Source organism: Phalacrocorax carbo, chromosome 1 (genome assembly GCF_963921805.1).
Source record: "Phalacrocorax carbo chromosome 1, bPhaCar2.1, whole genome shotgun sequence".
Classification (NCBI taxonomy): Eukaryota; Metazoa; Chordata; class Aves; order Suliformes; family Phalacrocoracidae; genus Phalacrocorax; species Phalacrocorax carbo.
This window is the reverse complement of record NC_087513.1, coordinates 63,103,948-63,131,179: the sequence shown is the minus strand read 5'-3', so window position 1 is coordinate 63,131,179 and position 27,232 is coordinate 63,103,948. Positions and strand designations below refer to the sequence as shown.

Genomic DNA, 27,232 nt, shown 5'->3' with positions numbered 1-27,232 from the left:
TAAATAACAGTCAGGATATTATCTTACAGCATAGCAGTAAACATCTCTTTGGCCTACGGAGTCCCTTTGTAAAGGATACTGAACTGAGAGTCTAGAAATTCACTGGTGATAAATAAACAGGGTCACAAAATTGTTTCCAGTTCATATAATGCTTTTCATATGCAAATATTTTTTATGCTGTTCTACGGGACAAAGTATCACATGGAAAACTTTGTGGACATCAGAAACCAGGTTAAACCAATTTAATTCAGTGAAAATGTTCCCTTTTTATTTTGACCGTTGCATTTTTCCCCTATTATTTGCTTACATTTTGAAAGAAAAAGATCCCCGCCATTAAACCGGAAAAGAGAAGTCTTCCCCTTGATTAGTTAATCCCCTAACACCTTCTCCCCCTTAAATAAAAGTCAAAACTTTTTGCAGTTTTCAAGCTTCCCCAGATTTTACTGTGTTGGGGATATTACTCGAAAAATCTCAGTGTAGCCTGCAAAATGCCTTGGCTTTGACAAACTGACTTTTAAAATCAGGAATTTGTCCCCTGAAAATCTCTGACCATTTCTCTGAGGACTGACTGTCGCTGCCGAACTGCACCTGAGGTCCCTTTCTCTGTGATTTCACCCCAGACACAGGGCCGAGGCCCAGTAGATGGCCCCCTTTGATAAGACTCCATCCAGCAGGTCCTCCGGAGCCCACCTTGCACTACCTCCCCAGCATCTTTACCCAACAGGAGCCCAACATTTCCAGATGACTACTGATTTTAAAAAGATCACATCAAGCTACACTCATCAACAGTGCAAAACACATGCGAGCAAAGAATGAGTAACATGCTGGCCTGCCTGACCGGTCAGCTGGTATTTCATAAACATCCTACTTGAACATCTGCTTTTCATTAGGAAAAGGAAAATTCTGCCCATATCACACTGAATTCTTCAGATTTTTCTTTCGCCAATAAAAAAGTTGCATCCCCTGTACTAGAAAAGCTCTCTCTGCTGCTCTGGTATTACAGAGAGGCTTTTCTGTCAGAGTAAATCCAAGCTGTAGGGCTCCTTTACTGCATCAGCAGTATGATATTTTATCAGCATTACCAGTCCTTCTTAAACTGAGACTTACAAACTCTTATATTGTCAAAGGATCTACTACTTCTCACCATCACAGGTAGCTCTAATCTCTCTTCACTGAGCAATCAATAAAATAAATACTTTTAGTCTCATGGGTCGAAGAGAAATTTCCAGTCCCACAGGAAATAAGAGAAGGAAGTGCTGTAGCAAACGCAGGAGCTGATCCAACGTCAGTGAAGTCAATGCAAAGATACCACTGCTATCAATAGGATGGGATCAGTGATTAACTTTGATCTGTTATGTGCTGTATAATTTCTGTATTCTAATCTAGAAAAAGCTAATACGTTAGGATGTGACCAATAGTGTGTTTCAAATTATTCTTTATTTTTCACCCCCACACCACAGGGTATTATTGCCCAACAGGGTAATATTTGCATAAATATGGGTGAAACAGTGCATTCTTTGCACGATTTCCTTTTCAGCTCAGCTCCTTAACATTTGGGCACTCATTACAGTAAAGAACATACTTGTCACTCCCATTTTTCTTGGAGCCACAAAAATATCTACGAAAACTTGGAGGTACTTTCCTAAATGTGATGTGCTTTCAGTGAAAAAGACCCCAACTTCGGCAGGGCAAAGTTCATTGGTATTAAATGCAGGTACAGCTTCCTTGACTGGAAGCTACATTCTTAACCCAGCTGAGAATCTGGTCTTAGATATGCCCAGATCAAAAGATACTGATTGAGTTGATTTCACTCTCCTGGAGACTTAAACCAAAAATTCTCATTCTGGACACGCTGTTTTTCCACCTGTGCCCCTGCCCCTAATTCTCCACCTGCTCTGGTTACATCTGCACAGGTAATTTAACTCACTCTGGAATTCCAAAAGGTGCTCGAGAACAGCCCGCGTCCACGCAAAATGTCTCTACATGGCTCAGAAATTAAATCTAGCTGTTAAGCTTTGGCCTTCCAGGAATGCTGTCACCCTGGCACTCTGTATAGATATGCCATATGGGTACAAAAAGTAGCCAGGGATCTGATCCCAGGCAGGAACGTGTCCTGAATATGCTTTAGTTATATCAAAGCCAGTTTGTTTATATAAGCCTGGCTCCTGGGACTACTTTCCTAACCCCTCGGCAGACCTTGCCCGAGTATTTAAATACCCCAAACTCCCAACTCAATTTCCAGACATTTTCCAGAACTTTGTTCTGTTTGTCTCCCTGGAAAGGTGCCGAGTGAAGAAACTGGTCAGATGGCAGCAAAGTTGAAGCAGAGGAGACAACCATTAGCTGAAGTGGCTGCAGGATCCCAGCTCTTCCCTCCACCCTGCTCTGGACCCAAGTTGATATCCAGGCAGTAAGTATAAGTATTTGCACATAATTTCCCAAAGCCTGGGCTCAGCACCATGGGTAAACATGCTTGCAAATAGCTCCCATGACCCTTGAGATACCTGCTCTCTTCATGCTGCCCCACCTCACAACCTTAGTTTTTAGCATCTCTTTTGTCTTGCCCTTCCATTCCCACAAGAACCCTGGAAGTGGAAGCTCCTTATTTATAGTCCACGTGACTCCCACACTGACCTTCGTTCAACATTTTCTGCAAACACACTTTCTTCTTCCTACCAAAGTAAAGAATACTGTAGCAAATTTATTTCTTTAAAGCGGAATATGTTATGCTGTCCTGTGATCAATTCCCCACGATAATCACTGCATTCACGGCAAGCCTGAATGTGAAAGGCACTGAGCTCTCACTGCCCGGTGGAGTTCACTGGATGGAAGAAGTGCAATGGGAAGTGGCAGCGGCTGGCGGGAGGCAGGCTGAAATTGCAGCCCTGCATCATGTGGCTCCTCTTTACAGATTTTTAGCTCCTTGAGGCCAAATGCATCTCATCTGTTCTGTGCACATTTGCAGTGCTCCACTTATCACCACAGCACAGAGATGCAGAGATATAGATAGATATCTCCAGTGATTAAAGGAAAATCTGCCATGGAGCGTGTCCTAACTAAATAAAAAACCCTAATTATCTCTTGACAATACTGGAAGGATAAGGTTAAACAATTCTTAGCTCAGTTACCAACATGAAGATGGTATAATTATTCCGCTTTTTGCAAGGCTACTTCTCTACAACTTATAAAGCAGAGTGATGTCTTGTGACTGGCATCAGATGGGAAACCTAGAGTGCTTGCAACTGATGAAAGGTGCTGAAAAGACAGTCCTGGAAAATTAAGCCCCCTCTCATCCACAGTAGATGATCAGCAGTGGCTGCTGTCCTGGGCCACACACACTGTTCACTCAGGTGAGTTAATTCTCTGAGGAGCAAACTCAGTCACCACGGTCGTCTTAGCCTCATCTATGCCTCTCTGCAGAGTCAGTCAAAAAGCCATCAGTTTCCACCACTTAAGATAATAGTTCAAGGATGTGTTGGCAACACAACCAGAACTGAGCAAACCTCTTGCAATGTATTTACCACTACTGAGTGTTTATGATGCAACCACTGACTGTTTTTCAGGACCTTTTTATGGAAAATAGCACATATGGAAGGTGTCATTTAGTGCTCTTTACAGATGCCTTGATCACTTAGAAAGAGAAAAAGGCAATTTTAAGCTATCTTACTTCCAAAACCTTCTTTTTGTCTTTGTTTTAAACAGCTATTTGACCTAAAGACGCTTATCACCAAAAGATCTCTGAAGTCTCCTTTCAACAGTCTTGTGAGATAGAGAAAAACTATTATTTCCTCTTACAGATGAGACTATGGCACAGAGAGCGTACTACACTTCTCCAAGGTCACATAGCAAATGTACAGCATGGTAGGGAACATCATCTAAGTCTGTGGAGTCCCCAGCTAGTATTTTAGCCTCACCGTCATCCTTCCTCTCAAAAGAAAGATGACCTGAGTGCCGAGACCCAGCTGTAGCTCCTGGGTCCCTACAGCAACTCCTGGGATGCTCCAGCAATTTCTCTGCCTCTGTCTCTCTCTCCTGCACACAGAGAAGAGCAGAGAGACGCAGCTCACCTGGTGGGTGCATGCTTCTGCTCCTCCTCTTCATCTGTGTCGCTGCTGATAGTGATGACACTCACTGCGGGGCTAGGGGTGTCAGGAATGATTATCGTCTGCCGCTGCCGCTCCCGCGTGGTGCTGGTCGCCACATCTCCCCAGCCGCATGTGACCGAGGTGCTGCAGGCAGGGCTGTTGTGCACCATGGCACAGCGGGGAGGCGTGTTTTCCTTCACTCGTTTTGACCGCTGAGGCGAGCCAATGGATTGAGAGGATGACACTTCATAGGTGGATGCATTTCTGGAAATGGGAAAGGTTGTTAACTGGTTAAAACTCGGTTTCCTTAAGTTGCCCCTCGCCATGGCTTTTGATTCCTGGCCTCTGGTTTAGTGGCACTGATTTATGGTGTCTAGGAAAACTGCAAAGTTGGTGTAGTCACCTCTTCAAAGGACAGAGTGCCTCACATGACTTATTAATATAATTGGCTGAAAAGTAGTTTCTTTTAGTAAAAAATTCAATTTTATTTTCCCTAGGAATTTCCAGATGAGAAATGCTGCCTCCCAGGAGTTTGAGCCGGGAGGTAGAGGCTAGTCACACAGCCGAGACATACAAAACACAGGCAGGCACAGTATGGCTGTGGCAGAAGGAAGAAGAACCTGAATGATAATCTCTTTCTCCTGTATCCTGCATGGATGCATCATGACCAGATATTTTTTGGCCAGAAAAAGCAAAAGGTAAAATTAGAATTTGTTGTGGAAAACAACAATAATTTAGCAGGAAAACTGCTTTTCTCAGTTGAAGATTTGATTTTCTGTTAAGAATCTTTTCAGTGAACGTTTCCTGCCCAATGCTTCATCCCCTAGGATAGCGGAGTCCCATGGATGAGAGCACACAGACGAGAGGACTTATACTCAGTTCCGTTTCATTCCCATGTGAGGCAGCAGATACAGCATATAAAAATCACAAATAAAAGAACAACCATTTTATCATGCAGTGGAAAAACATTCTCAAGTCCTGTTTTTTTCTCAGTCTTCCTACTTCAGCTTCCCTGCCTGACAGTTGGAAAGGGCCCGCTTGGATCAGGGATCTGAACACAGAACCTGTCCACCAAACAGTGCAGCACAGGTCTGCAGATGGAAATATTTACCAAAGCACACTGACTAAAGCCCATTTCACTCATTTCCCACATTTTCTTTCCTTTTTTTTTTTTTTAAAAAAAAACTTTTATTTATTCTGCCTATTGCAGAACATTTGCAGGTTTCAAAAGGAAGCAAACAAAGTTCTGGTTTTGTTCTACAGTGGGGCCTGGGCTGCATGTTCAGCTGGGGCAGAAAGCTAACAAAAGGAATAGGTGGCATCCATCAAAAGGAAGTCATTATGGAGGTATCGCACTACACCAACTTACACAGGGTCTTTTGCATAACAAATGGCTGCACAGTAGCATTTGCAGTGCTTTTTGAATACCAATGAGCAGCGTGGAGTACCCTCCTCTCCAAAGGAGTGTGTTCCTCATTTGGCTACAAAAGCATAACAATTAATGAAGCTGTAGAAACCCATTTCTCTGAAAGTGTCCAATTCCTCCTGGACACTGCCACCCTGCCCCTGGATAGGGAAAGCGGGGGGGGGCCCTACACAGGCACACTGGTTGCAACAGGTGCTCTCTTTTGCTGGCTTGCTGGGGACGTAGCTGCCTCTGCTCTACATTAGGGAAGGACTAAGACAGCTGGAGCCCACCCAAAGTAAATGCAACATCAGAGAGCACATAAATGGGAAGGATTTAAATAGTGGCCTCTTAACTAGAGTCAAATTGGTTGTGAACTCAGAGGTCCTCTGGCCCCAGTCTAGTGACCGAAGAAAACCACAAGCTCCTCTGTTTTTGCCACTGCTCAAGTGGTGACCCATTTTGGTTCTCTCCCCTGCACGGTCCTGTTCTGTTTTTTTTAAAGAAATGTGCTAGTTTAACAGCCCAGAGGACTTTCTCAGAACAGCTGCACATACATCTTAAACAGCCTTGCCCACTAGGCAAGATTACAGGGCTGTGACAGGCACTGCATGCATCCTGTCGTTTGAGTTGTGCCACGTAACATAGTATGAACCAAAATCCAGTCTCCTCCTTGCAGAGCTAAATGGTCCTACTAAGATTTGAAAGATTTAGTTGTCTAAGGACTGTCCCTGTATGAGATGTCCTTATAAAATGCTCACTATTTTATACTGCCATGATTATAAAAAGGCCAGCGTGAGTATCTGTTGCTAGTATGCACTGTTGAAGATAGGGGCCAACCACCTATGTTAGGAGCTAAGAGAGCTTGAAGGAGGCCTAAAGCCATCCCAGTCCTCCACTCTACATGGCATTAAAGCTCAGAAGATTGGTTATCATCCCATTGCTTTTGAAAGGGCAGATCTTGTATGCGCCCATCAGGCATATGTTCCTGAAGATGCGGTCCCCTGGAGGTGCACCACCCTGTGGAAATGCAGACACTGCACCTCAGGAGTGCTTCTTTGAGATGATGTGGGAAGAAAGGTGTAGCAACTGGGCATTGCACCATGCTGACCTGAGAATAGAGTTACATTTTTAATTTAAGCGACTACGAGGCCTCAGGTAATCACAGCAGCGTAATAAGCTGTATGAACGGGTCCTCAGTCTCCCATCCTGCATCCCCTCCAGCCACTAACTCCTGCACAAAATTATGCTCACTGGGTATAAAATGCACCCGACTACCTCTCTTAACCCCTGCTCTCCTGACCTGGGTACAGAGGAGGTGAAGCAGCAAAGAGTCCAGTCACAAAAAGCCTGATCTAATCACTCGCGGGCCATGGAACACATTTTATTTTGCCCCACAGCTGTCAGTGAACACCACCCTCGTCAGCACGCTCGCATTGCAGGCCTGCGTTCAGAGCAACCCAGGTACAGACCCCTGCCTCACCGACGCCACGACCAGCGCCAGCGCCGGGAGCCGTGCATACTCACCGGGTCGCCGACTGGTGCTGCTTACTCTTCCTGGTGGAGGTGGTGGCGGCGGGTGGCTGGCGCATGACGTGAGCAACACCCACGTTGACGGGCTGGGCGGCGGGGAGAGTCACATGGCTAGCTAACAGCGTGGGCTGCTGCATGATCGGGTTATAATGGCTGCCGTGAGCATGGGTGTTCCTGCAAAGGGGGGAGACAGGCACATGTTTAAAATGCAACCGGCGGCTCTGCAGCAGGCTCTTTCATAGACTCCCACCACCTTCACCAAGGCACCCTCCTCCATGGCCTGTTGGGCTCCCAGTCCACCCAGGAAGGAGCGTTTCCCCCAGGGAAGTGACTGAAGGGAGCAGCATGGGCATGACACTCCACTTCACGGACAGGGAACAGAGAACCCCCAAGGCTCCTGAGGGCACTGCAGGCCGCAGCCTCCTGCCCTTCTCCCTCTGCTCCACAGTCACGGGACCCCATCCCTCCTGCCCCAGCTCTTCTCACGCCTCCTCCAGCACTGGTGGGTACTTCAGGGAGCCTCCAAGCGCCTCCAGTTTACCTCCAGTCTGCCAGCGGTTGGGTGCCTGCCATGGACTCCGGGATGACGGTCGCATGTTGGACAGAAGTGTGGGTGGCCACCCCAGTGAGCTGCTGCCAGGCGGGAGGGAGCAGGATCTGCTGAGTGCCACTGGGCCACGCTTGCTGTCGGACAGAGAAAACCATTTCTTAACAAGAGCCATCATACACTGAGCATGAGTGAGTCCATGCTCAGCTGGGGCTCCTAATAATGATCATGGTCATACTACCTACATCTTACCACTTTTCAGTCATAGATGACAAATACTGTTAGGAAACCGCAGTAGAGGTTATCAATATAGACAGCATAAAGGAGGGGAAAAAAAAATCCCTGCCACTCAAAGTGGCAGCTGTGTTTTAGGCTAAACTGGGAATGGGATGGATCAAAAGTGGTCAGGATTTCAACCCAAACATCAAAAACTCTTTAGCACCTTTTAATTTTGACTCTCCAGATCAGCTCGGCACTATGGTCCCATTATTATTTTCCCCCTCCTGCAGCCAATTTTCCTTCCCACCCCAACAAGACCTAAAGGACTTCAAGAACTTAAAGGAACTAAAAAGAAGAATGAACTTCTCAAGGATGAGAAAAGAGAACAGGGGGTGAAAGGCTTTTGTGAGGTGGGAAAAAAAGGTGAATTTGGGGATACCAAAAGGGAATATGCATTGGTCACGAAGTGCTCCTCAGGAAGAACACCTTACTGCATGGGCCAAGGAGCTCAGTCGCCTGCTTCCAGCTCACCAGGAGCCACCTGGCCAAAGCAGAGCGGAGCCATGCACGCCTACACATCATGTGCCTGTCTTCTCCATGTGCTCTCTGGCTTTTTCTGAGTGTGTGCCCCCTTTGCTGGGGTGGAAATCTGCCCTGTGAGTTGAGCCATCACTCTGCTATGCAACCATCCCTCCAGCTGCGCTGCCACAGGCATGACTCAGGTCGTCCTGCTCCGGTGGTTCCACACACGAGTCAAATCATTGGTTTTTTGACTTGGGAAACTTTCTTTGCTATGTGTTGCCTGAAGGCAGCTCCAGCAGCTTCTCACTGCCCGGGCTGGGGAATGCAGAGGTACCGGCTACAGCCCTCCTTAGTCCCAAACAGCACCACTACACTAGACCTGTATTGTGTTATCTCACATCTCTAAGGAGGCTAAATTATAAAGAGGGGAGACTTCTTCCATGCATGCATTTTCCCCCATCTCCATTCTCACAAGAATCCTGTTAACTAACGCCATAATCCCCTCCTATCCCCCAGTAACTCCCCCTCCACCCCCGCAAAAAGAAAAACCCCTTTTCCCTGTTCTGCCCCAAAGTTTGACTGTCTTATAATTTTCCACGTTGCTGAGTTAGATGAAAAGGCTGCTATGGTGAGGCCTCTCAGCAACATCTGCAAAGGGTGGATAGTCAGAGAGCTCTTCATCTAAGGGGCCACAACCATGGGCTGGTGCTGCTCGGAGCAGGTAGGAGGAGGAGGCAAAGACACAAAAGAGATCAGGGAGGAAGAACGCCTTTTTTTTTCTTTTCTTTTTTTCCCTTTTCTTCCCAGCTTTGATTCAAAAGAGGAGGCTAAACTACTCTGGATTTACTTGCAGAGAAAACTGCTTCCTCCCTTTTCAGGAAGAGAACTGAACAAATCTAAGCTCCTTTCCCAACTGCAGGGCATAAATTTAGATGCAGTGTCAGGGTCCAGGCACAAATTCCTCACTTATTAGTAAGGACCACTGAATCATTTAATCTGCAGATAAGACTTGTCTAGGCTGATCCACTAGCACACTGCACCGTGCTTACACACGGGAGGCTTGTGCCGGCAGCCACAGACTGTTCTCAGTTATTGCATTCCTACAAAATTGTGCCGCCGTGGTGGAGCACCACACTGGCCCCGGTGCTCAGGAGGTCGTGTGTCCCCCAGTGCGACGGAGTTCCCGCTTCAGACGTAGAGCAAGAACGACTAATGGAATAAGCATGTTTGCTCTGAACACCGGTGGCAGGACCTCCATGGGAGGAAGTGTTTTTGGGAAGGAGTTAAAAAGAGAGAAAATCAAGAATTCAGGGCATTATTCAAGGACAGGGGATAGTTCTGGGTCACATCATGGAAGCCTGCCAGAAAACTGTACAGCTTTGTCTCTTCTGAGATCTGAAGCTGCAAAGAGCTATTAGTAAAGACAGGATCAGCCTCCTTTCACTGGTCTCTGTGCATACAGTATGTGGACTACACTTGCTTGAGAGGGTGAAAATAGACCCAGAGAAGTTACAAATAAGTTACTTTCACCACTGGCTCTGCATCTTGCAGGCTGCTTGCTCTGTCTAGCTCCACACCATGGGCTGCAGACACACAGCTGCCAGAGATGATGCTCAAAATCCATCACTGCCTCTGCCCTGAGTCCCAGCAGCTCCTGGAGCTACTTTCCTCATCCCTCCTCCAGGACTGCTGGTCTCATACAAAATGCACAGGGAGAGCTGGGTGGCGGCTGTGCTGGGACGCAGTAAGGCTTTGCCAGCCACAGCCATCCTGATGTGGGCAGGCACAGCGACCTGTGCAGTGTGCTGGGCAGGGGAGAAAGCTTGATGGCACTACACAGTGCTGGGAGCACAAGGAGTGGCATCATGCCTAATCAGGGGGATAAATAAGGTGGGTGAAAAGACAGAATTGGGCTCCGGAGGCACTACGCTCTCTGCAGGGGACAGTAGTAGTTGGAGCAATTGCATGGTCTGGTCTGAAGAGCATTAGATAAGCAGCTGTGCATGAGAGGAATGGCTCTCTGCTGAAAGAGACACACGCAGCCGCTCAGAGATCAGATGTGACTACAATACATTACAAAGAAGCTGTGTTTTTCCATTCAGGAAACTGGAATTGGGAGATATTTGTTTATCAGACCAGCTGCTCAGCCCGAACTGAGTGAGGCCCGCGGACACCAGATGCCACCGGCATCAATCAGAGAGCCTTACCATCAGAGCAGCAGCTAGCATTTCTCATCGCATGAGACAGATATATCAACAGGCAGACTGCCTCTCTTTTATTAAATCAAAAATCTATGCAAGTGAGGCGAGTTTCTCAGAAACAGCTTAAATTCCCCTGTGGAAGTGACAGCGAATAAAACTTCAGTAGAAAGTATAACACAGGCAGTCCATGAAATGGGAGTTCATGTAGAGGGGGCAGCACAGAAATTGGTAGCAAAGGTTCTTCTGAACACTCCCTCCCTCCCACAGACTGCGTTGTGACCCTGACAAGGCCACCTTGAGAATAAAGAAGGGACTGGAGGTCTCAAGATCTTTCAGGATCTTGCTGCCTTTGGGACGCTTCAGACCTGATCCTCACCCCTTGGAGCCCCATATAACAGCACACCTCAGGAGGCCCGTCAGAATGGCGGACCGTGCAAAGCTCTCTCACCTCCTTCACCCACTGCCTTGGCTGACTTCTTGCACAAGCAATACGTGCCTGCAACCGTGCCTGCAGACTGCTTCTCGCTTTGCCATTGTTTTTGTTTCCCCTGCCTCTTAGGCTCTCCTTTCCTACCAAACAACAGCGCCGGCCCACGTAGGTTGTAATGACAGGCTGCAACAGAGATAGGTTTGATGTTTCAGACAGCCCTCTAGCAAAGACTCTGCTATCGGGAAGGGGCAGGGTACGTTAGCTAATGAAAATCATATAGGCTACAAGTTGTGTTTTGATATGCCTTTACCAGAAGAGCGCAACTGGCAGCTGGTAAAGAAAGGCCATTGCACTAACAGTTTTACCCTGGCAATGCAATACACAGGCATAAACCCTGAAGTCTGCTGGCACCTGCCTGTGTAGGAATGCACTGGCATTAATGAAAGCATGGCAGATTAACCAACTCTGACTCAGAGGCAGGCATTTTTGACTTGTAGGTCATCTTTTCCAGGCTGCACAATACTAAGTTTACTAGGCACTTTTTTTTTTCTCTGCCTGAAGCATGGTCGATATTGGCAGAGGTACAATGGCACCAGCTGAAAACCAGTAGGGGCAGATTCACTGAAGCCAGCATAAGGAGGCATGAACTGCTCCTCCTTTTTGAGGAGCTGTGGTTCCCCTTGAGGATGTGCACGTGATCGGTGGTACCCATTCCTGTTTGGAATTTTTTCCTGGGGGGAACCATGCTTTTCCTGTGAGGGTATTTCGGACAATTGTGCCAACAAATGCTGCTGACAAGGAGAGCTCCTTGGCTGTGGGGCCCTTGCCTCTGCCCCCTACATCTCTTAAGATGTAGAGGCATAACTTAAGAGCAGAGTGGCATCTCATAAAACAGAAGGGTGCAAACTTAAAGCATGGAAGATATTTATCGGCAACATGCAACTCACCAGTGCAACTCCTGGCCACAAACTACCACTGAGACTGCGAGTTTAGGAGGATACAGGAAGGTTATTACTGGTTCCTCCTCAGCAGAAGCCTGACACAGCTTCCCCTGCAGCTTCCCACTGATTTCAGCGGAGAAGCAAATGGAAAGAAGGTTTCTCCAGAGACTTTTGCAACTCTGACATAGCCTTTGAGCTGAACAATGTACTGGGGGAGTTTTGGACTTTTCAGAGAAAGCTGGAGACCCTTATATGGCTGCCCAAGCTTCTGAACTGCACCACAGAAGGCCCTCACAGAAAGCTACTCTCCTCAGCCTCCAAGAGCTAAACAACGCAACAAATACCTGCTGAGCTCACTCTCTTCATTGCTCCTTACCTGTGCAAGGAGTCCTGGCTGGATCTGAAGAGGCTGGGCTCCAGGAGCCTGAGTGACAATGGGAACGGCGTTCTCCATCCGAACTGAATACCCAGCATGCTTCGAAGGGGAGGCTTGTAACCCTGTTCCAGCAGCACAGAAGGTACAGCATTAGCCATCAACAGCATTGCTAGGAATGGGGTCTGGTTTTCAGAGGTGCCTAAGGGCACTCATTAATGTCCACTTAAATTGCAGTGTTCAGTCCCTCTGGAAAAATTGCGCTCTCGGAGTCCCCCATATTCCACTCCAGCCCAAATTTGTACATCAAATGTTGATAAACACAATACATGCATAAGGGTGCAGAAAAGACATTTTCAAAGGCATAAAGTGATTAACTGAATTCCTATTTTCAGGGTACTTTGAATCCACGGGAAACATCACAATACAATGTACACAGGGAGAAAAGGAAGAGAGGGGAGGGAATGGCTTCTCTTCCCCCATGTTCTCTGGTTTGACAACAGAAAATGGTTCTTGCCAGCCAAAACACATTGCTATGTGGGAATGCTCTCTTGTGACCCAAGCGGGACAGTGGGATGGGAATCCAGAAATGTGCACTCACTCAGCTTTGACGGGAACAGGTGATTTTCTCTTGCACAGCTTCTCAGGACTCATATTTAAAAGGCTCTGATTTGACCATATAATCTAGCATACCCCAAACTCCAACCATTGCTGACTCAGCCACACATTAGCCTAAATGAACTGGAAGAAACTTTCTTCTCCACCACCTTAGTGCATGACACAGCCTGTGCTACCTCCTCTGCTTTAGAGCTTTCTCAAGACCGCCAGCGGAAGATGTTAGCTTATATATTCTAGCAATACGCTTCTGAAGTCAAACCCTTGAGATGCATTTTAACTATGTAGAAGAGGTCTAGCTAAACTCCCTTAGTTCAAAACAGCTTTGATAATCTTGCAGAACATTTAACAAGTGCCTAGAGACTGCTGCACAGACAGGCTTGTAGAAATGAAGTTGCACCAGCTGAACCAAGGTCTGTTTAGTCCACTTCCTACAGATACCTGGCTAGTTTTTCCAAATTACTACAGCATGTAAAGTCAAGAGAAGGACAAGTGGCTAAACCTGATCATCACCCAAGTTATCTGACAATGGTGCCTGCCACTGGTATACACAGGCAGAGCTGTTTGCAGCAGGGCTGGAGCTGAAGGAATTGTACTGACAAATGGTCATGAGCATCTGTTATGGGGGCAAACCCTCATCTCCACCAACACGGCACTCCCTGTTGCATTAAGCTCCTGAGTCCTCCTTTTAACAACTGAATCTCTGAGAAGTGATGAACCCATTATTTACGTACTGATTTATCATTGTTGTGGGGGCAAGTTTTCAAGTTTACCGAAGTGAGGCAGAAAAGCCTTAAACTCTGTTCATGGCAAAGAATGACAAATATCATTTATTCTCCCCAACCCCTTCTCGGTGCCTGCCCCATTGTTTTAGACCAGCCACCTCCAGCCCATGATGTTGGAGGTGCCTGCAAGATCTTCCGCTGCTGCAAAGGTCTCCATCTGCAACAATCTCATTGCTCTTATGGTAGAAAAACTGCTGGCCTGTAAATGTTCTCTGCACTAAGGAAGCTTGTTTCCACCAAAAGCTAGATGAAACAGCAGTGGGGAGAGAGCAGCGACTGGACAAGATTTGGCAAGGCTGCTACTTACCTTGGAAGCCTGGTGGGCAGACAATGAGAGCTTGCTGGAAGGGATCGGGCCGGGCACAGATCTGCGCTGTTCCTGTCTGCAGGGGCATGCTCCGCTGGGCCACCGCAGCCATGGACGCCGCTGAGGGCTGGTAGAGTGCAGATTGGTAATTTAGTATGGAGACCTCAGGGTTGGCTAAGGAAATAGTGGCACTGGAGGAGGTGGGAGCCAGGTTGGTGGTCTAAAGGAATGACGGGAATTAAACAAAAACAAAAAATGAGGGAGATGGGTACGCTGGAAGAAGCAAAATCCAAAAATAAAATAAAAAAGTAAAACAGCGTAAGATAAAGCAAAAATTAAAGCAAAACAAAACAAAACCGCAAACCAAAACCAAACAAGGTGTAGAACAGGACACTGAGGAGCACAGAGGCAAGGGCAGTGATGGGGTAAGGAGCACGATCTGCCTGAGTAACTGCAGCTGTACCATGCCATTGGACCTCCAGCCACGCAGAGGTGCTGTGTACTGCTCGGAGACATAGCACGACCTCCAAAGCAGAACCATAGCCCCATTTATCACCCAACTGGCTCTGATTTGCAGCATACAGAAGATGGGTTCAGAAAATGCTACTATCCCCAAATCACATTGTTCTGTCATCATGCACATGGCTCTAGAAGCAGCTCACATTTCTTAGATAGAAGAAACTCAGCACCTCCATGCCCTGTGAAGCCTCATCCTGAGAGGGGAGACTCATTCCAGCCTTCCCTCTACCTTCTATCTAAGACGGCATATGGTCCTTGGATTATGATTTGAAGGGATCATAAGGCATAACAGTAGGCAATAATAATACTTTCAAAGTCCAAACTTTGCTTGGCTTGACTTTAAAATCTTTCAGAGTAGAAACTCCAGCAGGGGATGTTGCAAAGCTGCAAAAATCAGCCCAGTATTCTGCAAGACACCTAGAAATCTTAGGGTGATATGGTTTTCATTTGGGCTGAGTCTGTAAGTTGCAGACAAACAACCCCTAAACAGCTCTGCCATTGCTCTACAGTAATATGCCCTTAGCATTCATGTCTAGGCAACTAGGCTCTACCAGACCAAAGCCCACCTTTCCCCTCTACCCAAACGCACCAGCATCACTGCTGGAGATACATGAGACAACACTTTCTCATGGTGAACGTATGAACCCAGGATGAGGCTTTGATCAAGGCTGCAGGAGGCAGCAGGCTCAGCATTTTGTGCTGCCCTGATTGCCACTGCGTCCAGAAGAGTACCCACGCTGCACTGCCACAGCCACAACCACAGCCATGAGGGATGCAACAGCAAAACATGTCTTCCTCCTCCTCCTCCTCCCCTCTCTGTGCAGAGGCAAAGAAATATAATCTGTTCCCCTGTGCAACACACCAAGCAGCAACCATGACAGCTCCCACACTCCTAATCTCAGGAGTCATAACCAGAAGGAGGCAATCCCCAGACACTTTGCAGAGACAGGGAGCACCAGAGAGCCAAGATGACTGGTATGTCAAAGAGAATGGTGAAAGGTTTAGAGCTTGTTCAAATTAAAACACCCTTCCTGGAAATGCTTCTACCACTTCTTCTAGGAACATGGGAGATACTGATTCTGCTCACAACACACACCCCTTATGAGAATTCAGAGATTACCACGGGCCTCTCCAGCCAGCAACCGATATTAACATCAAGTGAGTTGTGAGGAAACGAAAGCAAGTCTGCATTTCCTACTAGTAATTGTGGTACAAATGGTGTCTCTGCCCTGCAGCTGGGGCCTAGGGGAACATGTAGCACACGTTTCTTTAGTCAGCATCTCAGAAACAGCCAAGAAAGGGAACCAGTGTTTGTAACTAATACTCTATCACGCCAAGGCATGACCTATCTCTGTCTGAATTCGCTTAATGAATTGTTCCCAAGGACCTTCTGTGATCACATGTATCAAGAACTGAGTCACGAAGTCTAGTTTTCCAAGTGACACAGGAACACCCTGTATATCTACACAGACTCCTTTAGCTCCCTTGCTTTCCAAGCACCATTTCCACTACGCCACCTGCAATCTCTAGAGTGAATCTTGAGCAGCCTGTTCCCAATAGGCTTAAAAGACAGTAGCTATTTCTTGAGCTTCAGTCCCCTAGAGTGCTGTCCCTCGAGACTTTCCTTTCACTGTTGTAATACAGTACTGCAGTAAACAACTTAGCCTGCTAGTCAATAAGTCAGCCCAGTATCCCCCAACACTGGGGCATGTAAAACTAATACAAGAGTCCAAAGCATGATTACAAAGCCGGAGCCCACCAATGTAGTGTGCAATGTGTTCAGAGTGGGGATACGTGCACAGGGTCCCCACGTCAACTGTGGCACCTGGAGTAAAACCAATGAGAGATAAGAATAAACATTACCACTAAACTCTTCCTTCCTGTTGATCGGTTACAGAGCTGTGTCTGTTATAGAAGGGTTTAAATTCGTCTACTTCCATTTGAAGAAGTGCTGTAAGATCACAAATACTTCTGCCTGACCCAGGGAGCACAGTCCTACTTGCTGCATAAGGGACTAATGAGCTTTTCCCCATAGTAACTTCCCAAGTAAGCAGGATTTATCACCCCCAGCAACAACATAAACAATGAGGGCAACATTTCACCGTTGCACAAAATGCCACAAGATTACCGCTTGCCTGAAGAAAAGAGAATGAGGAAGAGCGGAGGAAGGAGAGTAAAAGAGAGTTAAAAAGTACCACCTTTTTGCAAGCATGTTAAATGGGATGCTAGTTCGCTTTTCATCTTCTAGACCCTGCTGACGTAAACATTTCAAGCACTGGCTGCTTCTGATCAATGCCCTTACCTGGTTGTGAACTGTATTCAGCTGGTTGTTAAAAGTCATGGTCAGGTTGGTTGATGTGCTCGGGGCTACATGGGTGATGAATGGTGTCTTGCTCTGGTTCACTGTGTCATACATATTCACCCGCCGCTTGCAAATCTCCATATTCTGGAAGCAGGACTTGACACTGTGTAAGGAAAGGGGGGACAAGGAAGAGACAGAAAATCAACCAACCAACCAACACAGGTAACAGTTCATCACAGTGGCCCTGCATTAGGTCTCAACAGCAGGCTTGGCACCTTCTAGGCTCGTAAAGCCCTTCGCTATTTTATGCAGGTCTCTCTTAATCAGTGAGAGTCAGATTAACCCCATACCGAAGAGGGCCAAATGGGTGTCAAAATGACAGTGGCTGTTCTGGGACTCCTGGGCGCCCTCATGCACTGCAGTGTAAGTCACAAAAAGCAAGCACATTGGTTGCTCTTTAGGTGGCACAGCCAGAAATGCAAAGTGACTATTTTAAAAGAGTGAAGGAGACTGAGAGCAAGAAAGATAGATACTGGTTTTTTTCTGATAACTGAGCCTGAGAGGAAAAGACAACTCATGCTTTCTGCCTCAGTGTGAGCCTAAAGGTAGTTTTACAGGTCTTTTGCAAGGAAGAATTTTACTGTTCTTGGTCACTGAGACCCCTGAAAAATCTTCCTTGTTCCTTTTAAAAAGTAGTGCACTGAGAGCTGAGTCCAGCCAAGTGGTTAAAACATTGCCCCTGTCTGGCTAAACACTTCCGCAGATGCTTATCTTAAAGCACATGAGCTGTCCTCTTGCAGTCAATGGGACGATTCGTATCACAAAAGGTTATGCCAAAGCAGATTCATCAACGTCCCAAGGGAATCAGGTTCTGAGGTTATCTCAGATTGAGAATTGGACCTCTGGGGGGGGAAGATTACAGCCTCTTTCTCTACACAGACTTTCCGTTAAATGTTATTGATATAGCAATGGAAATTTTGAGAAGTATCCTATTTTGTATCCCCAGTAAAGGAGATGAAATACTCTCTGCATTGCTAGAGCACTCTAGGTGTCTGCCACATGAAACTGCCGGTATCTCATTTTTATAATTGGGATACCAAAGTAAACAGAGGTTTAAGAGATAAAACCATAGCAATCTTGCGCAAAACTGTATTTTTAATAAAATCTCCCCCTTTTCTGAGGTCTAAAAACCAATACAGGTTTTCCACAATTCTTCCACATTAATTGTTTTTACAAACATGACCTCAGAGTCTGAAACACAACTCAAAAAAGTATAAAGGCATTTATTTTATTTCCATTATCCCAACCTAGAAAATAGAAAATCCAAGCAGTGAAATTCAGCTGTAGCTGTAAAAAGTCAGCTGCATGCAAAATTTCTTTTGTAACGACCTACGCCGTTAGAGGTAGGAGAGGTAAACTCATCCTCACATAATTTTTAAGAAACAAAATGTCCCTTCAAAAGAAACAAGCTCAAATGATCCCTAGGGTTGGTCAGGAAGAGGACCTAGTTCTTTTTATCCCTGTCTTGTCTCTTACTCACATGGTCATCTTTCTTCTCCTACCGGTAATATCTTGATAACTGGATCTGTGCCATAAACACCTGCAGACAAGACAGGCTCAGGACACTGCGCATAGCTGTGCATTATGTGCATTCATTTAAAGAACTATGAAATACCTGTAAGTTGTAGAACATTCAGAAAAATCAAACACATTTATCAAATGAATACAGATGACTATTGGATTGCCTTTTTCCAGTCGGGTATGAATACAATTCTCCCTCCAAAAAGCAGAAAGCACTGGAGAGAGTATATATTCTGTATATGGTAAACACTGTGTGTTACCAAACAGTTTTATGTGCAAGGTATAATCTCTACTAATGCAATATTGTTTTCTCTGTCTTTACTTTAAAAAAAGGAAAAAAAAAAGAAGGCAGGGACAGAGCAAAACAGGACAGAAAGACTAAGGAGTACCCAACAGTTTAAGAGCCAAACAGTTAAATATGTGAAACAGGGAGCTAAACTCACTTTGCTGTTTGCCTGGAAGTAAGCAGAACAGCCCCTCTTGGGCTGCTCAAACTTGCAGCCTCTCTGAGGCACACCACAGCAGAGATTCCTTCCAGAAGCTACATCTTCCATATATTTTCACTTTCTCTGCTGCCTGATTTACTTTCAAGAGAGATTACAACTCCCTGCATCACTCGAGGCTTTGAAGTTTCTATTCTCAAAACCACAGGCAATCACAGACAAAATTTCCATCAACCTGCCATGCTGGTTACAGCTTATTGCTCTCTTTACCAATCACCGCTTCCAACACGGAGGGGCTGCGCAGGGTTACGCACCCGGCTGGCGCAGCATTTAGTATTCAGAGACCTGATGCTGAATTTTTTATTCGGGTAAAATTCTCACTGCTGTTGGCCCCAATGATATTTTCAACCTTTCTGGGGCTTTGCCTGAGCAGCCACAAGTGAGCACTTCAAAAATAAAGATGTGATTATGGTCTGTTGTGTTAGCGAAATGATTTGTCATCGCAATGCATTATGCCACAAATCTCTCCTATCTTACACAACTGGTTGTTGCACAATAAGGAGGACTGTTGCAAATTAAAAGCCTTTAGTATAAAATGCTAACACTGTTAGAAAATACTGTCTTTTTAAATTTATGAATGTTTTTATATGAAACTTACTTCCTCTCTGTTTGGCACAACAATCTTCCATCTTGTTTTTGTTACATTTATCACTTATTGTTTACTTATGGACAGCAATACTCAAAGATGTCTGTGCACGCTAAGTCTGGGTCTACACAGATTGTGTACCTTTTGGTAAGCAGCTGCTCTTATCTTGTGATAAATATAACAAAAAGGCAGTGACAGATCCTTCACAGAGGGAAAACTACCCTAAATGAACTTGAAATACCGCAGGTAAGACCACACATACAGGCAGGAGAGGTGACACAATAACCTGTTGCTTTGCAGCACCCACACAAACATACTCTACAGGTTTTTAAGCCATCCCCTTTATTTTCATACCTGAGCTCCTCACAGCCTTTAAACACCCACGCACATGGCACCCAATGAAGTACAGTGCTGTGCTGGTAACTCTGTTCTGATGAGGTCAAGGGACAGCCTGCAACAGCACCTTCAACTGCAAAGTGCTGGAGAGCTGGATGTTCAAAGCTAGGTGTCTGAAGGCTTTGGAAAACTCCCATGTGTCTGCCTTCACTTGCACCTGAGAAGCATGGCCCTACGTGAACCACCCAGGGAACAAAAGCAATGTGCGGGGCGCAGGTTTCCTGCATTTCAGGCTGCTGCAGTGATGCAGCCTTAGGAGAAAGGGGAGTCAGGCTTGAAGGCATGACGCTTCACATCTCCATCGGGCAGCGGAGTCCATCTCCTTTACACAAACGTGTCAGCTGAGGTCAGAGCGTGGTGTTTAAGGTTACCCAGGCGGGCAACAAAGAAGCCAAAAACTGAACTCCTTTGCTGCTGCCTGTGCCTGTAAACCAGCCTGCTGCAGAAAAAACTCTTCCCTTAAAAAGCAAACAGCCCCAAATTGACCTCTGCAAGATGGGAAGGTTCTGGGAAGAAGGGTCGGCTTCCCACTGCAGATAATGTTGATTACTGCAGTAACAATCAGGACTATATTACTTTGAGATATACTGATACTTTCAGGACTAATTGCATAATTTCTTCTGCATCTTAATGCAAACATATGTAATTATTGAATATTTACATAATGAATGTAGCTCACTCTGCAGTGTTTTAAATGCCAAGCACCTACAACACAATTCTTGCAACCTTAAGAGTTGGTAATCCTCTTTTTTCCAACCAGAAAAAGATGAAAAATTAAGGCTTAAGCACCTTAATAATGCCCCTCAGATACATTTGGTCTCCACCACAATCAGCTCTCCTCTCCACCCCTCAATTCAAAACCCCCCAAAAATGAAAGCCACGTACTGTGTGCTGTGAGGGAAATCCAGCAAGTGTGTCATGGTGACAAAGGGGTGGTTCAGAGTTTCAATGGGTGTTATTCTCTTATCTGCATCTATCGTCAACATCTTCTTTAACAGATCTATAAACTCCCGCCGGTCTGCCTTTTCCACCAACATATCACTTCCTTCCAAATCTGTTGTCATGTTCACCTAAAGGAGAAAGGACAAGGGTGAGCACTAAAGGGAAAGAGCAGATGGTCAGGTCTCCAGCGAACTGTGTTTACTTCCCATCGGAGCACATGCCCTGCAAGCCTCCCCGGCTAAAGGGGTAGTTGCAGAAGCCACACAGCAGACTCCGCGGTGGCTAGTCATCTGCCTTGTGCATGTCAGATCTCTAGACAGACTGTTAAGTGTTCAGCTTGCTTGGGTCAATGGCTAATGAAATACTTAGTCACCCTCCACTGAAGATGAACAGCTTCCATGTTGTAGCGGGCAATCTCTGATAATCAGTATATTTATCATATAAAGGACTGTCCTATCAGATACTTAACTATGTGTCCTGCAAACAAAAAAAGATATACAAAATAAATAAAAACTGTCAGTAGGTTTATGGGAAACATCCCATTCATGTATCAGGTGCCAGGAAAAAAACCCTTTGTGTTATTTTATCCATTTATACACTCCTCCATTTCTGCATGTTTGCCTGCAGATGCTACAACATCTAGACTTTTCTAGCACAAACTCCAGTTTGCGCTAGCATTGTGCCAGTTTTGTGCGCTGGTTTGTTTGCCAGCACAAACTCCAGTTGCAGGAGTGGTTATGCTGGAACTGACTTTCACAACCACACGGAACCAACACAGTGAATTAGTACTCCCCGTTTCCTCAGATAGCCACGTTTTACAGAGAGCACACTCTTCCGCAGCCACGGTAATTATTTCCAATGTCACTGTTTTACAAATGGAAATATTAAAGCACAGAGAAGTAAGTGACTTGCCAGTGGTTACACAGAGGAGCACCGGAGAGACATGAGGAAATGCAGGATTTTGACAGTCAGAGATATAACTTAGCCATGTTCCAAGGCTGCTTTACCACAACACATTGAGCCCACTTGCCCCTATATGCAGTTTCCCCTACAAAGCAGCAGAGAACGAGCTGATTTGGTAGGCATAATGCTGGTATTTCTCAGGAGCTAGCACAAGACTAGGATACAGAGAGAAGTCATATAGTTCCCCTTTGTTAGCGTTGCCTGAAAGCATGTGAAGCAGTCTTGCTGGTTACTCACCAATGTTCTTACCTGTGCCATATCATCCAAACAGTTGAAAATGTACTTTCTTGCTTCCTTCGACTTAATCCCCGTCTCTGCCTCATGATCATCTGGCGTCTGCTCAAAACAGGAGACAGGCATTGATCAGAACTGCCCTGCAATCAGCTGTGGGTTATGTGCCACTTCCAGCTTGTGCCTTATCCTGCCCTCATCAGAGACCACGGTGTGTCTCTTGCCTGACCAGATAACATTTACGCTATCTCTGCTACGGTTATATGACAGCTTTTGTGTCACAAGGTGATTTATCTCTTCTTTTTCACTTCGGATGATCCTCTCAACTATGGTGGGAGTCCCAAAGGTCTCTTATACCTACCCCAGTGTGAGACTCAGCCTCCCATCCTTACAGCCAGAAGCCCACTGGCCTCACTCCTTGGGGACTCAATGCAGCCAAACACACTGGTACAAGAGACTCAGGGCTCACCTGCATTACTAGCTGTTTTGATTGTCAGAATTAAAATGTTTTCTTTTTTTTTTTCCCCCAGTGCATTAGATATTAGAGCAAAGTCTGCCCAGGGCATGCTTCATTTAAACTACACATAAATTCATTGACTACTTAGAGGGTGATTTCCCAGTCAATTCCAGACTGAAATTTCCCACAAGGCAGTGCCAAGCAGGTGGGATAAGGGCTGCAGACTTTGGGGATGGCAGTTTTACCTCCGGCTATGCCCACCCCAATGTCTGCTGCATTGCAAACAGCAGACCTAGGCTCTGAGGTGACCTGAATGTCTCCTCACTTTCAACCAACAACTGCAAGGTAAAAGAAACAAAGGAACGTCTTCCTACCTTCAGTCTCCACAAAGGATAGGGTGAGTCTGTATCCCTGTTGAAAAACCTTGTAGTCTTTGTCCCTGCACTTAACAAATACTCTGCTGGTAAGCCCTGCGTCTGTGAAATATAGCGAATCTGTAAGAGAAGGATGAGAGGTCACTGTTTGTCCTGTGACGATTGCTGGAGGTCTTCCTTGAATGAGGGCAGGATGCATTTAAAACAACAGAAGAAAGAAAGAAAGGGGAGACGCAGCACGTAGTTAGACTTTGCCCAAAAACCCCCCATTGCAAGGAATAAGAGGAAAGAGAATTCCCACGTGGCATCCCTCTGTTCATCACGTACGTCACTGGAAACTCCCACAAAGCCTATGGATAAAGGGAGGAAAGTCCCTAGGTTTTAGAGTTCAAAGAGGAAGACCCACACAGAGATTTCAATGGGGTGTTTCACCGCTTTGCACCTTTTTATGTCACGGTCTCCTCTCCAGGAGGTAATTTCAACAATTTGATATTTGCGCTCTAACTTCTGCTGTTTTTACGCCCAGCTGAGTGCACAGCCTTTCCTAGGAGCAGTTTGAAGTTTAAAACGGAGAACTGTGAAGTGGCTATCTTTGAACTTAGATGAAATATACACTCAAACAAACCAACACCCTCATGGTATGTAAAGCACTTCATCTCTATTGCCTACATGACTTCATTTGTTATTTGGGTTACTTCCATGAGTATGACCTTGCTGGCACTCACACAGCTAAAAGATGCTACACATGTGTTTCCAGGATCTCAGACTTAAATTTATTTATTAAAGGAGAAAGGGGCCGTGATTACACAATTAGAGACTGATATCACACACACCTGGGGTGCCACACGAAACCTTAACTTTGGCATCTCCTGACTCCTGAATGTTTCACGCTCCAAAATTGCTGCAAACTCTGCATGACTAATAAAAATAGTCATCTACTTCAGAAAATTCTAGGGAAGAATAGGAAGTGTTTTTGAGTGAGGAGACAGAGAGGGGTAAAAATAAGTAAATAAATAAATAAATAAATAAAGGCATGAAAAGCAGCTGTGGTTTCAAAGACTTGCAAGCACTTAGGACCCAGTTCACTGAGCATGGCTTGCTTGGCTCTGCAGCTCCTTAGGTCCATCGGAGCTCGTACTCCTGAGAAGCACCAGGATCCTGCCTGCAGCCAGCGCTAGTCCTGCAGGACGGCTCAGGCTGCAGCGAGGGGCCAGGATCAGCTCCTACCCCTTTCCCAGCTCCCCAGGAGCCCTCAGTGTACTTCACCCGAGGAAGCTTTGTGCTGGGCAATTAAGCTGGGCAGGTAGGTATGGTGATTTCTTTTTCAGCTGTGTGTTTTAAAGGCTTTTGGGGTGCAGCAGAGAGGAGAAAGAAATCTACTCTTCATGCTTGGTATGTGATTTTCAAATGCTTCTAAGTTTTTCAGATATGTCCGATTTCCTTTGGAGTCACTAATGGCCCTGCTCTTTACTGTGGGTTATTTCCCCAGCTAAATTTCATCTTTAAAGCTCTGAGTAAAAAAAATACTAGTTACAAAAGAAGATTTGAAGAAACATTTTCATACATGAAAAACTTATTTATTACCCTGCTCTTTTTTTTTTTTTTTTGTAATTTTCTAAAAGAAAAAAGACCCTTTTCAGGCCACATTTGCAGACAGCTAAGATCACCCTGAAGAAGACTATGGGAATGGAAAGTGTTCTGCAGCCCTGGCTCTAGCAGCTGCTGCACTATCATTTTTAGGACTACAAAAGGAGTGTAAAAGCCTGTAGGGAGAGAAGTATGACATCTTATGTTAACTGGAAACGTACACCACTGTGAACATTCTCCTTCTTGTCATTGCTTTTAACATGCACCCTCATAAAAGGGATTATGAAATGCCACATAGTTTGTGAGTTTCTTCTAACAAATAAACCTTTATTCAACACTTGCTGTTACAGCAGAGAAAGGGTGCCTGCTCTGCTCAGTGGGGAGAGACATGTACAGAGCTCTGCAGTCAACAGCAGCGTTGACTCTTGATTGAGATTTCACTTAGGCAGTCAGGTCTTAAAAGCCAGCCTATCAAACAGCACACTGGTTACCTAGAGTAACTACCCCAGGTGGATAATGGAAAAGTTGACTTGGGGCAGGGGTAAGAATCACACATCCCTTATTAGCAAAACAGAAAAAGTTGGCATCTGTTCACTCTGAGAAAAGAAGGGAAAAAATTCCAACCGACAAACATGCTTTTACCAGCATCCAGGGCAATATCTGTACCCACCTGATCATACTCCGAAGCTCCCGGGTACAACGGCCAGCCCAAGAACAGCTCTGCAATGACACATCCCAACGACCACATATCGATTGCTTCACAAAACGGTAAACCAAGGATGATTTCAGGGGCTCTGCAAAAGAAGAGGGTAGAAAATGTCAGCAATGGGCGCAGATCTGCTCAGGTGATGTAAAGAGGCCCATGCAGAGTGCGATGCTCACAAAGCTGCCTGCTGCCAACAAGTGTCATTGCTCCTATGGAGCCGAGGGCCCCACTGGCCACCGGCAAAGTGTCTGCTAACCAAGCATTAGTTGGTGAATATTTATCCTTGTAGAAGAGTCCTCTGGTGGCATTTCACCAAGAGACAGTGCTACGTTTCACAGTGGTTTGCGAAGGAGAGAACTACCATTGTTTTCATTCAGCAGGTGGGAAAATGAAGGACAAAATGAACGTTGTGCGTTCAAGACCACCCAATTAAGGCCCACTCGAGGCTCTCGGGCCCAGCTTGCTGCCTTGTGGAGGAACTGTGTGGACTCCCTGCGGTGAAGCATCCTCTCTTCATGCAGCTCGGCGGGCTTCACAAACAGCCAGACATTAAATAATCATTACAGGACTGGTACAAAAGGATTACTGACTTTTTAAACAAATGGATGTAACGATAAAACAGAAAAATAATGTAATTAGATCTATTAGACCTAAGCCTTTTCCGCAGGAGGAAGTAGCCAAGAAGCCTTCACTTCCCAGTCTGTCCCAGGCACCTAATTAGATTTCCTCTTCCCTTCCAGCCTGAATACGGCGGCGCTCCCGCTATGCCTTTACTGCTGGCTTCAGGAGATGCCCACTGAGGCACCTCTGCTTGGTGAGTTTTGGCGTTAGCCCTGCTGAGGAAGGGGAGAACAAGGTAAAAGCTTTACTTCAGCTCTCCAGGAAGATCCCCAGCTGGGGCATGGAGGAGACGCCCAAATAAGCAAGACCAGTCTCAGCTCAGACTTCCACAGGACCTTAAGGTGAGGGTCTTTTCACCTTTCAGCCAGGTAGAAGCTGGTGTCAAATCTTAGCCTCCCCCCAAGGGGGATTTGTCCCACTCTCTTGGGATTGTTTGACTCTTTCTTCACTGAGGCTAGACAAGCTCCCTAAACTCCAGTGGCCAAGGTGAGATAAGATGAACCGTGCCCTTAGCACCCCAAATACTTTGCATTTCAAAAGCAACTTCTATGTGGAAGAATCAAAAGTATCTCACAAATACCTCAAACCTTACACAAAACCCACCACCGCAAACAAACACCTTCCTTACTTTCCCTGCCTCAGCCCAGACTTCTACATGCAGTTTAGTGCCATAGTTCCTATTTTGCACAGGGATCACCTAAGGCTTCTCTCCTGCTCTTCTTGCAGGTCTTGCAACACGTTCTTCTAAAGCCCCAGCTTCTGGAGTCAGGTGATGTACAACAGAAAGAAAAACTTACTTTCCCATACTCTTCTAACTATTATAAGCAGAAGACAGATAAAAGATACAAACATCCATTGCTTTAGAACTTTCATCATATTAAAAATAGCCTTGGGATTTCTTGGGCCGTAATGCATAATTTGGGAATGCCGGGGGTTGACTATTGAGCAAATCAAGTGCCACCATCCAGAGCTGGAAATAGGGACCATGGTTCCCAGTTTCCCATCTGTCATCAGAATAAGATCTGGCACTAGTGAGATCACGTTAAGGATTACAACTGCAGTGGAAAATATTACATTTTAATCATGCCATTACATAGTCACGTGAAGAGAAGTCTTTAGCCAAGAAACCAAGCAAAATGGGTAATTTTTTCCATGGAAACAAGCAAAGGCCCTGTAGCAAGACTCCATGCCCCATCTTCAGCCCACAGACTTCCCCAATTTTGGGTTGACTGGTAATGATAAAAAGCTCTAAACTATCTGTTCTCAAACCAGCAATGCAGAATGTAAAAATTACGGGAAAATCTGGGATTTTAAGGCTAGGATCCTTTGTGCCATTCCCACAGAAAACATGCCATAGACTTAAAAAGCAGCTACCCTTAGCCCTTCTAGCTTCATCTGTGTTTGTTGTTCTCATACCCCACTGCTCTTTAGCCTATTGTGACAAACTTTTTATTCTAACACCAATCTCTCCTTAAGAACAAGGGGTTAATTTTCCTCCTTT

At 45.7% G+C, this 27,232-nt stretch overlaps 1 protein-coding gene across 10 annotated transcripts in view; it reads right to left on the bottom strand.

Annotated features, from left to right (window-relative positions):
• Positions 1–27,232, bottom strand: part of HIPK2 (homeodomain interacting protein kinase 2) — a 142,421-nt gene that overhangs the window by 20,819 nt on the left and 94,370 nt on the right. For 4 of the 10 annotated variants that reach the window (XR_010373776.1, XM_064456687.1, XM_064456697.1 and 1 more), the window contains exons 3-14: positions 25,075–25,198; positions 22,818–22,937; positions 22,005–22,091; positions 20,736–20,920; positions 18,325–18,384; positions 16,785–16,947; positions 13,964–14,183; positions 12,260–12,381; positions 10,961–11,125; positions 7,565–7,707; positions 7,018–7,197; positions 4,068–4,349 (exon numbers count right to left, since the gene is read on the bottom strand). Coding sequence is in view for 9 of the 10 variants with exons in the window: in XM_064456687.1 (XP_064312757.1) it covers positions 4,068–4,349; positions 7,018–7,197; positions 7,565–7,707; positions 10,961–11,125; positions 12,260–12,381; positions 13,964–14,183; positions 16,785–16,947; positions 18,325–18,384; positions 20,736–20,920; positions 22,005–22,091; positions 22,818–22,937; positions 25,075–25,198 (1,851 nt within the window). In the remaining variant the exon portion in view is untranslated. The remainder of the gene's footprint in view (positions 1–4,067; positions 4,350–7,017; positions 7,198–7,564; positions 7,708–10,960; positions 11,126–12,259; positions 12,382–13,963; positions 14,184–16,784; positions 16,948–18,324; positions 18,385–20,735; positions 20,921–22,004; positions 22,092–22,817; positions 22,938–25,074; positions 25,199–27,232) is intronic. The other 6 variants (XM_064456714.1, XM_064456722.1, XM_064456731.1 and 3 more) reach the window with 6 other exon arrangements.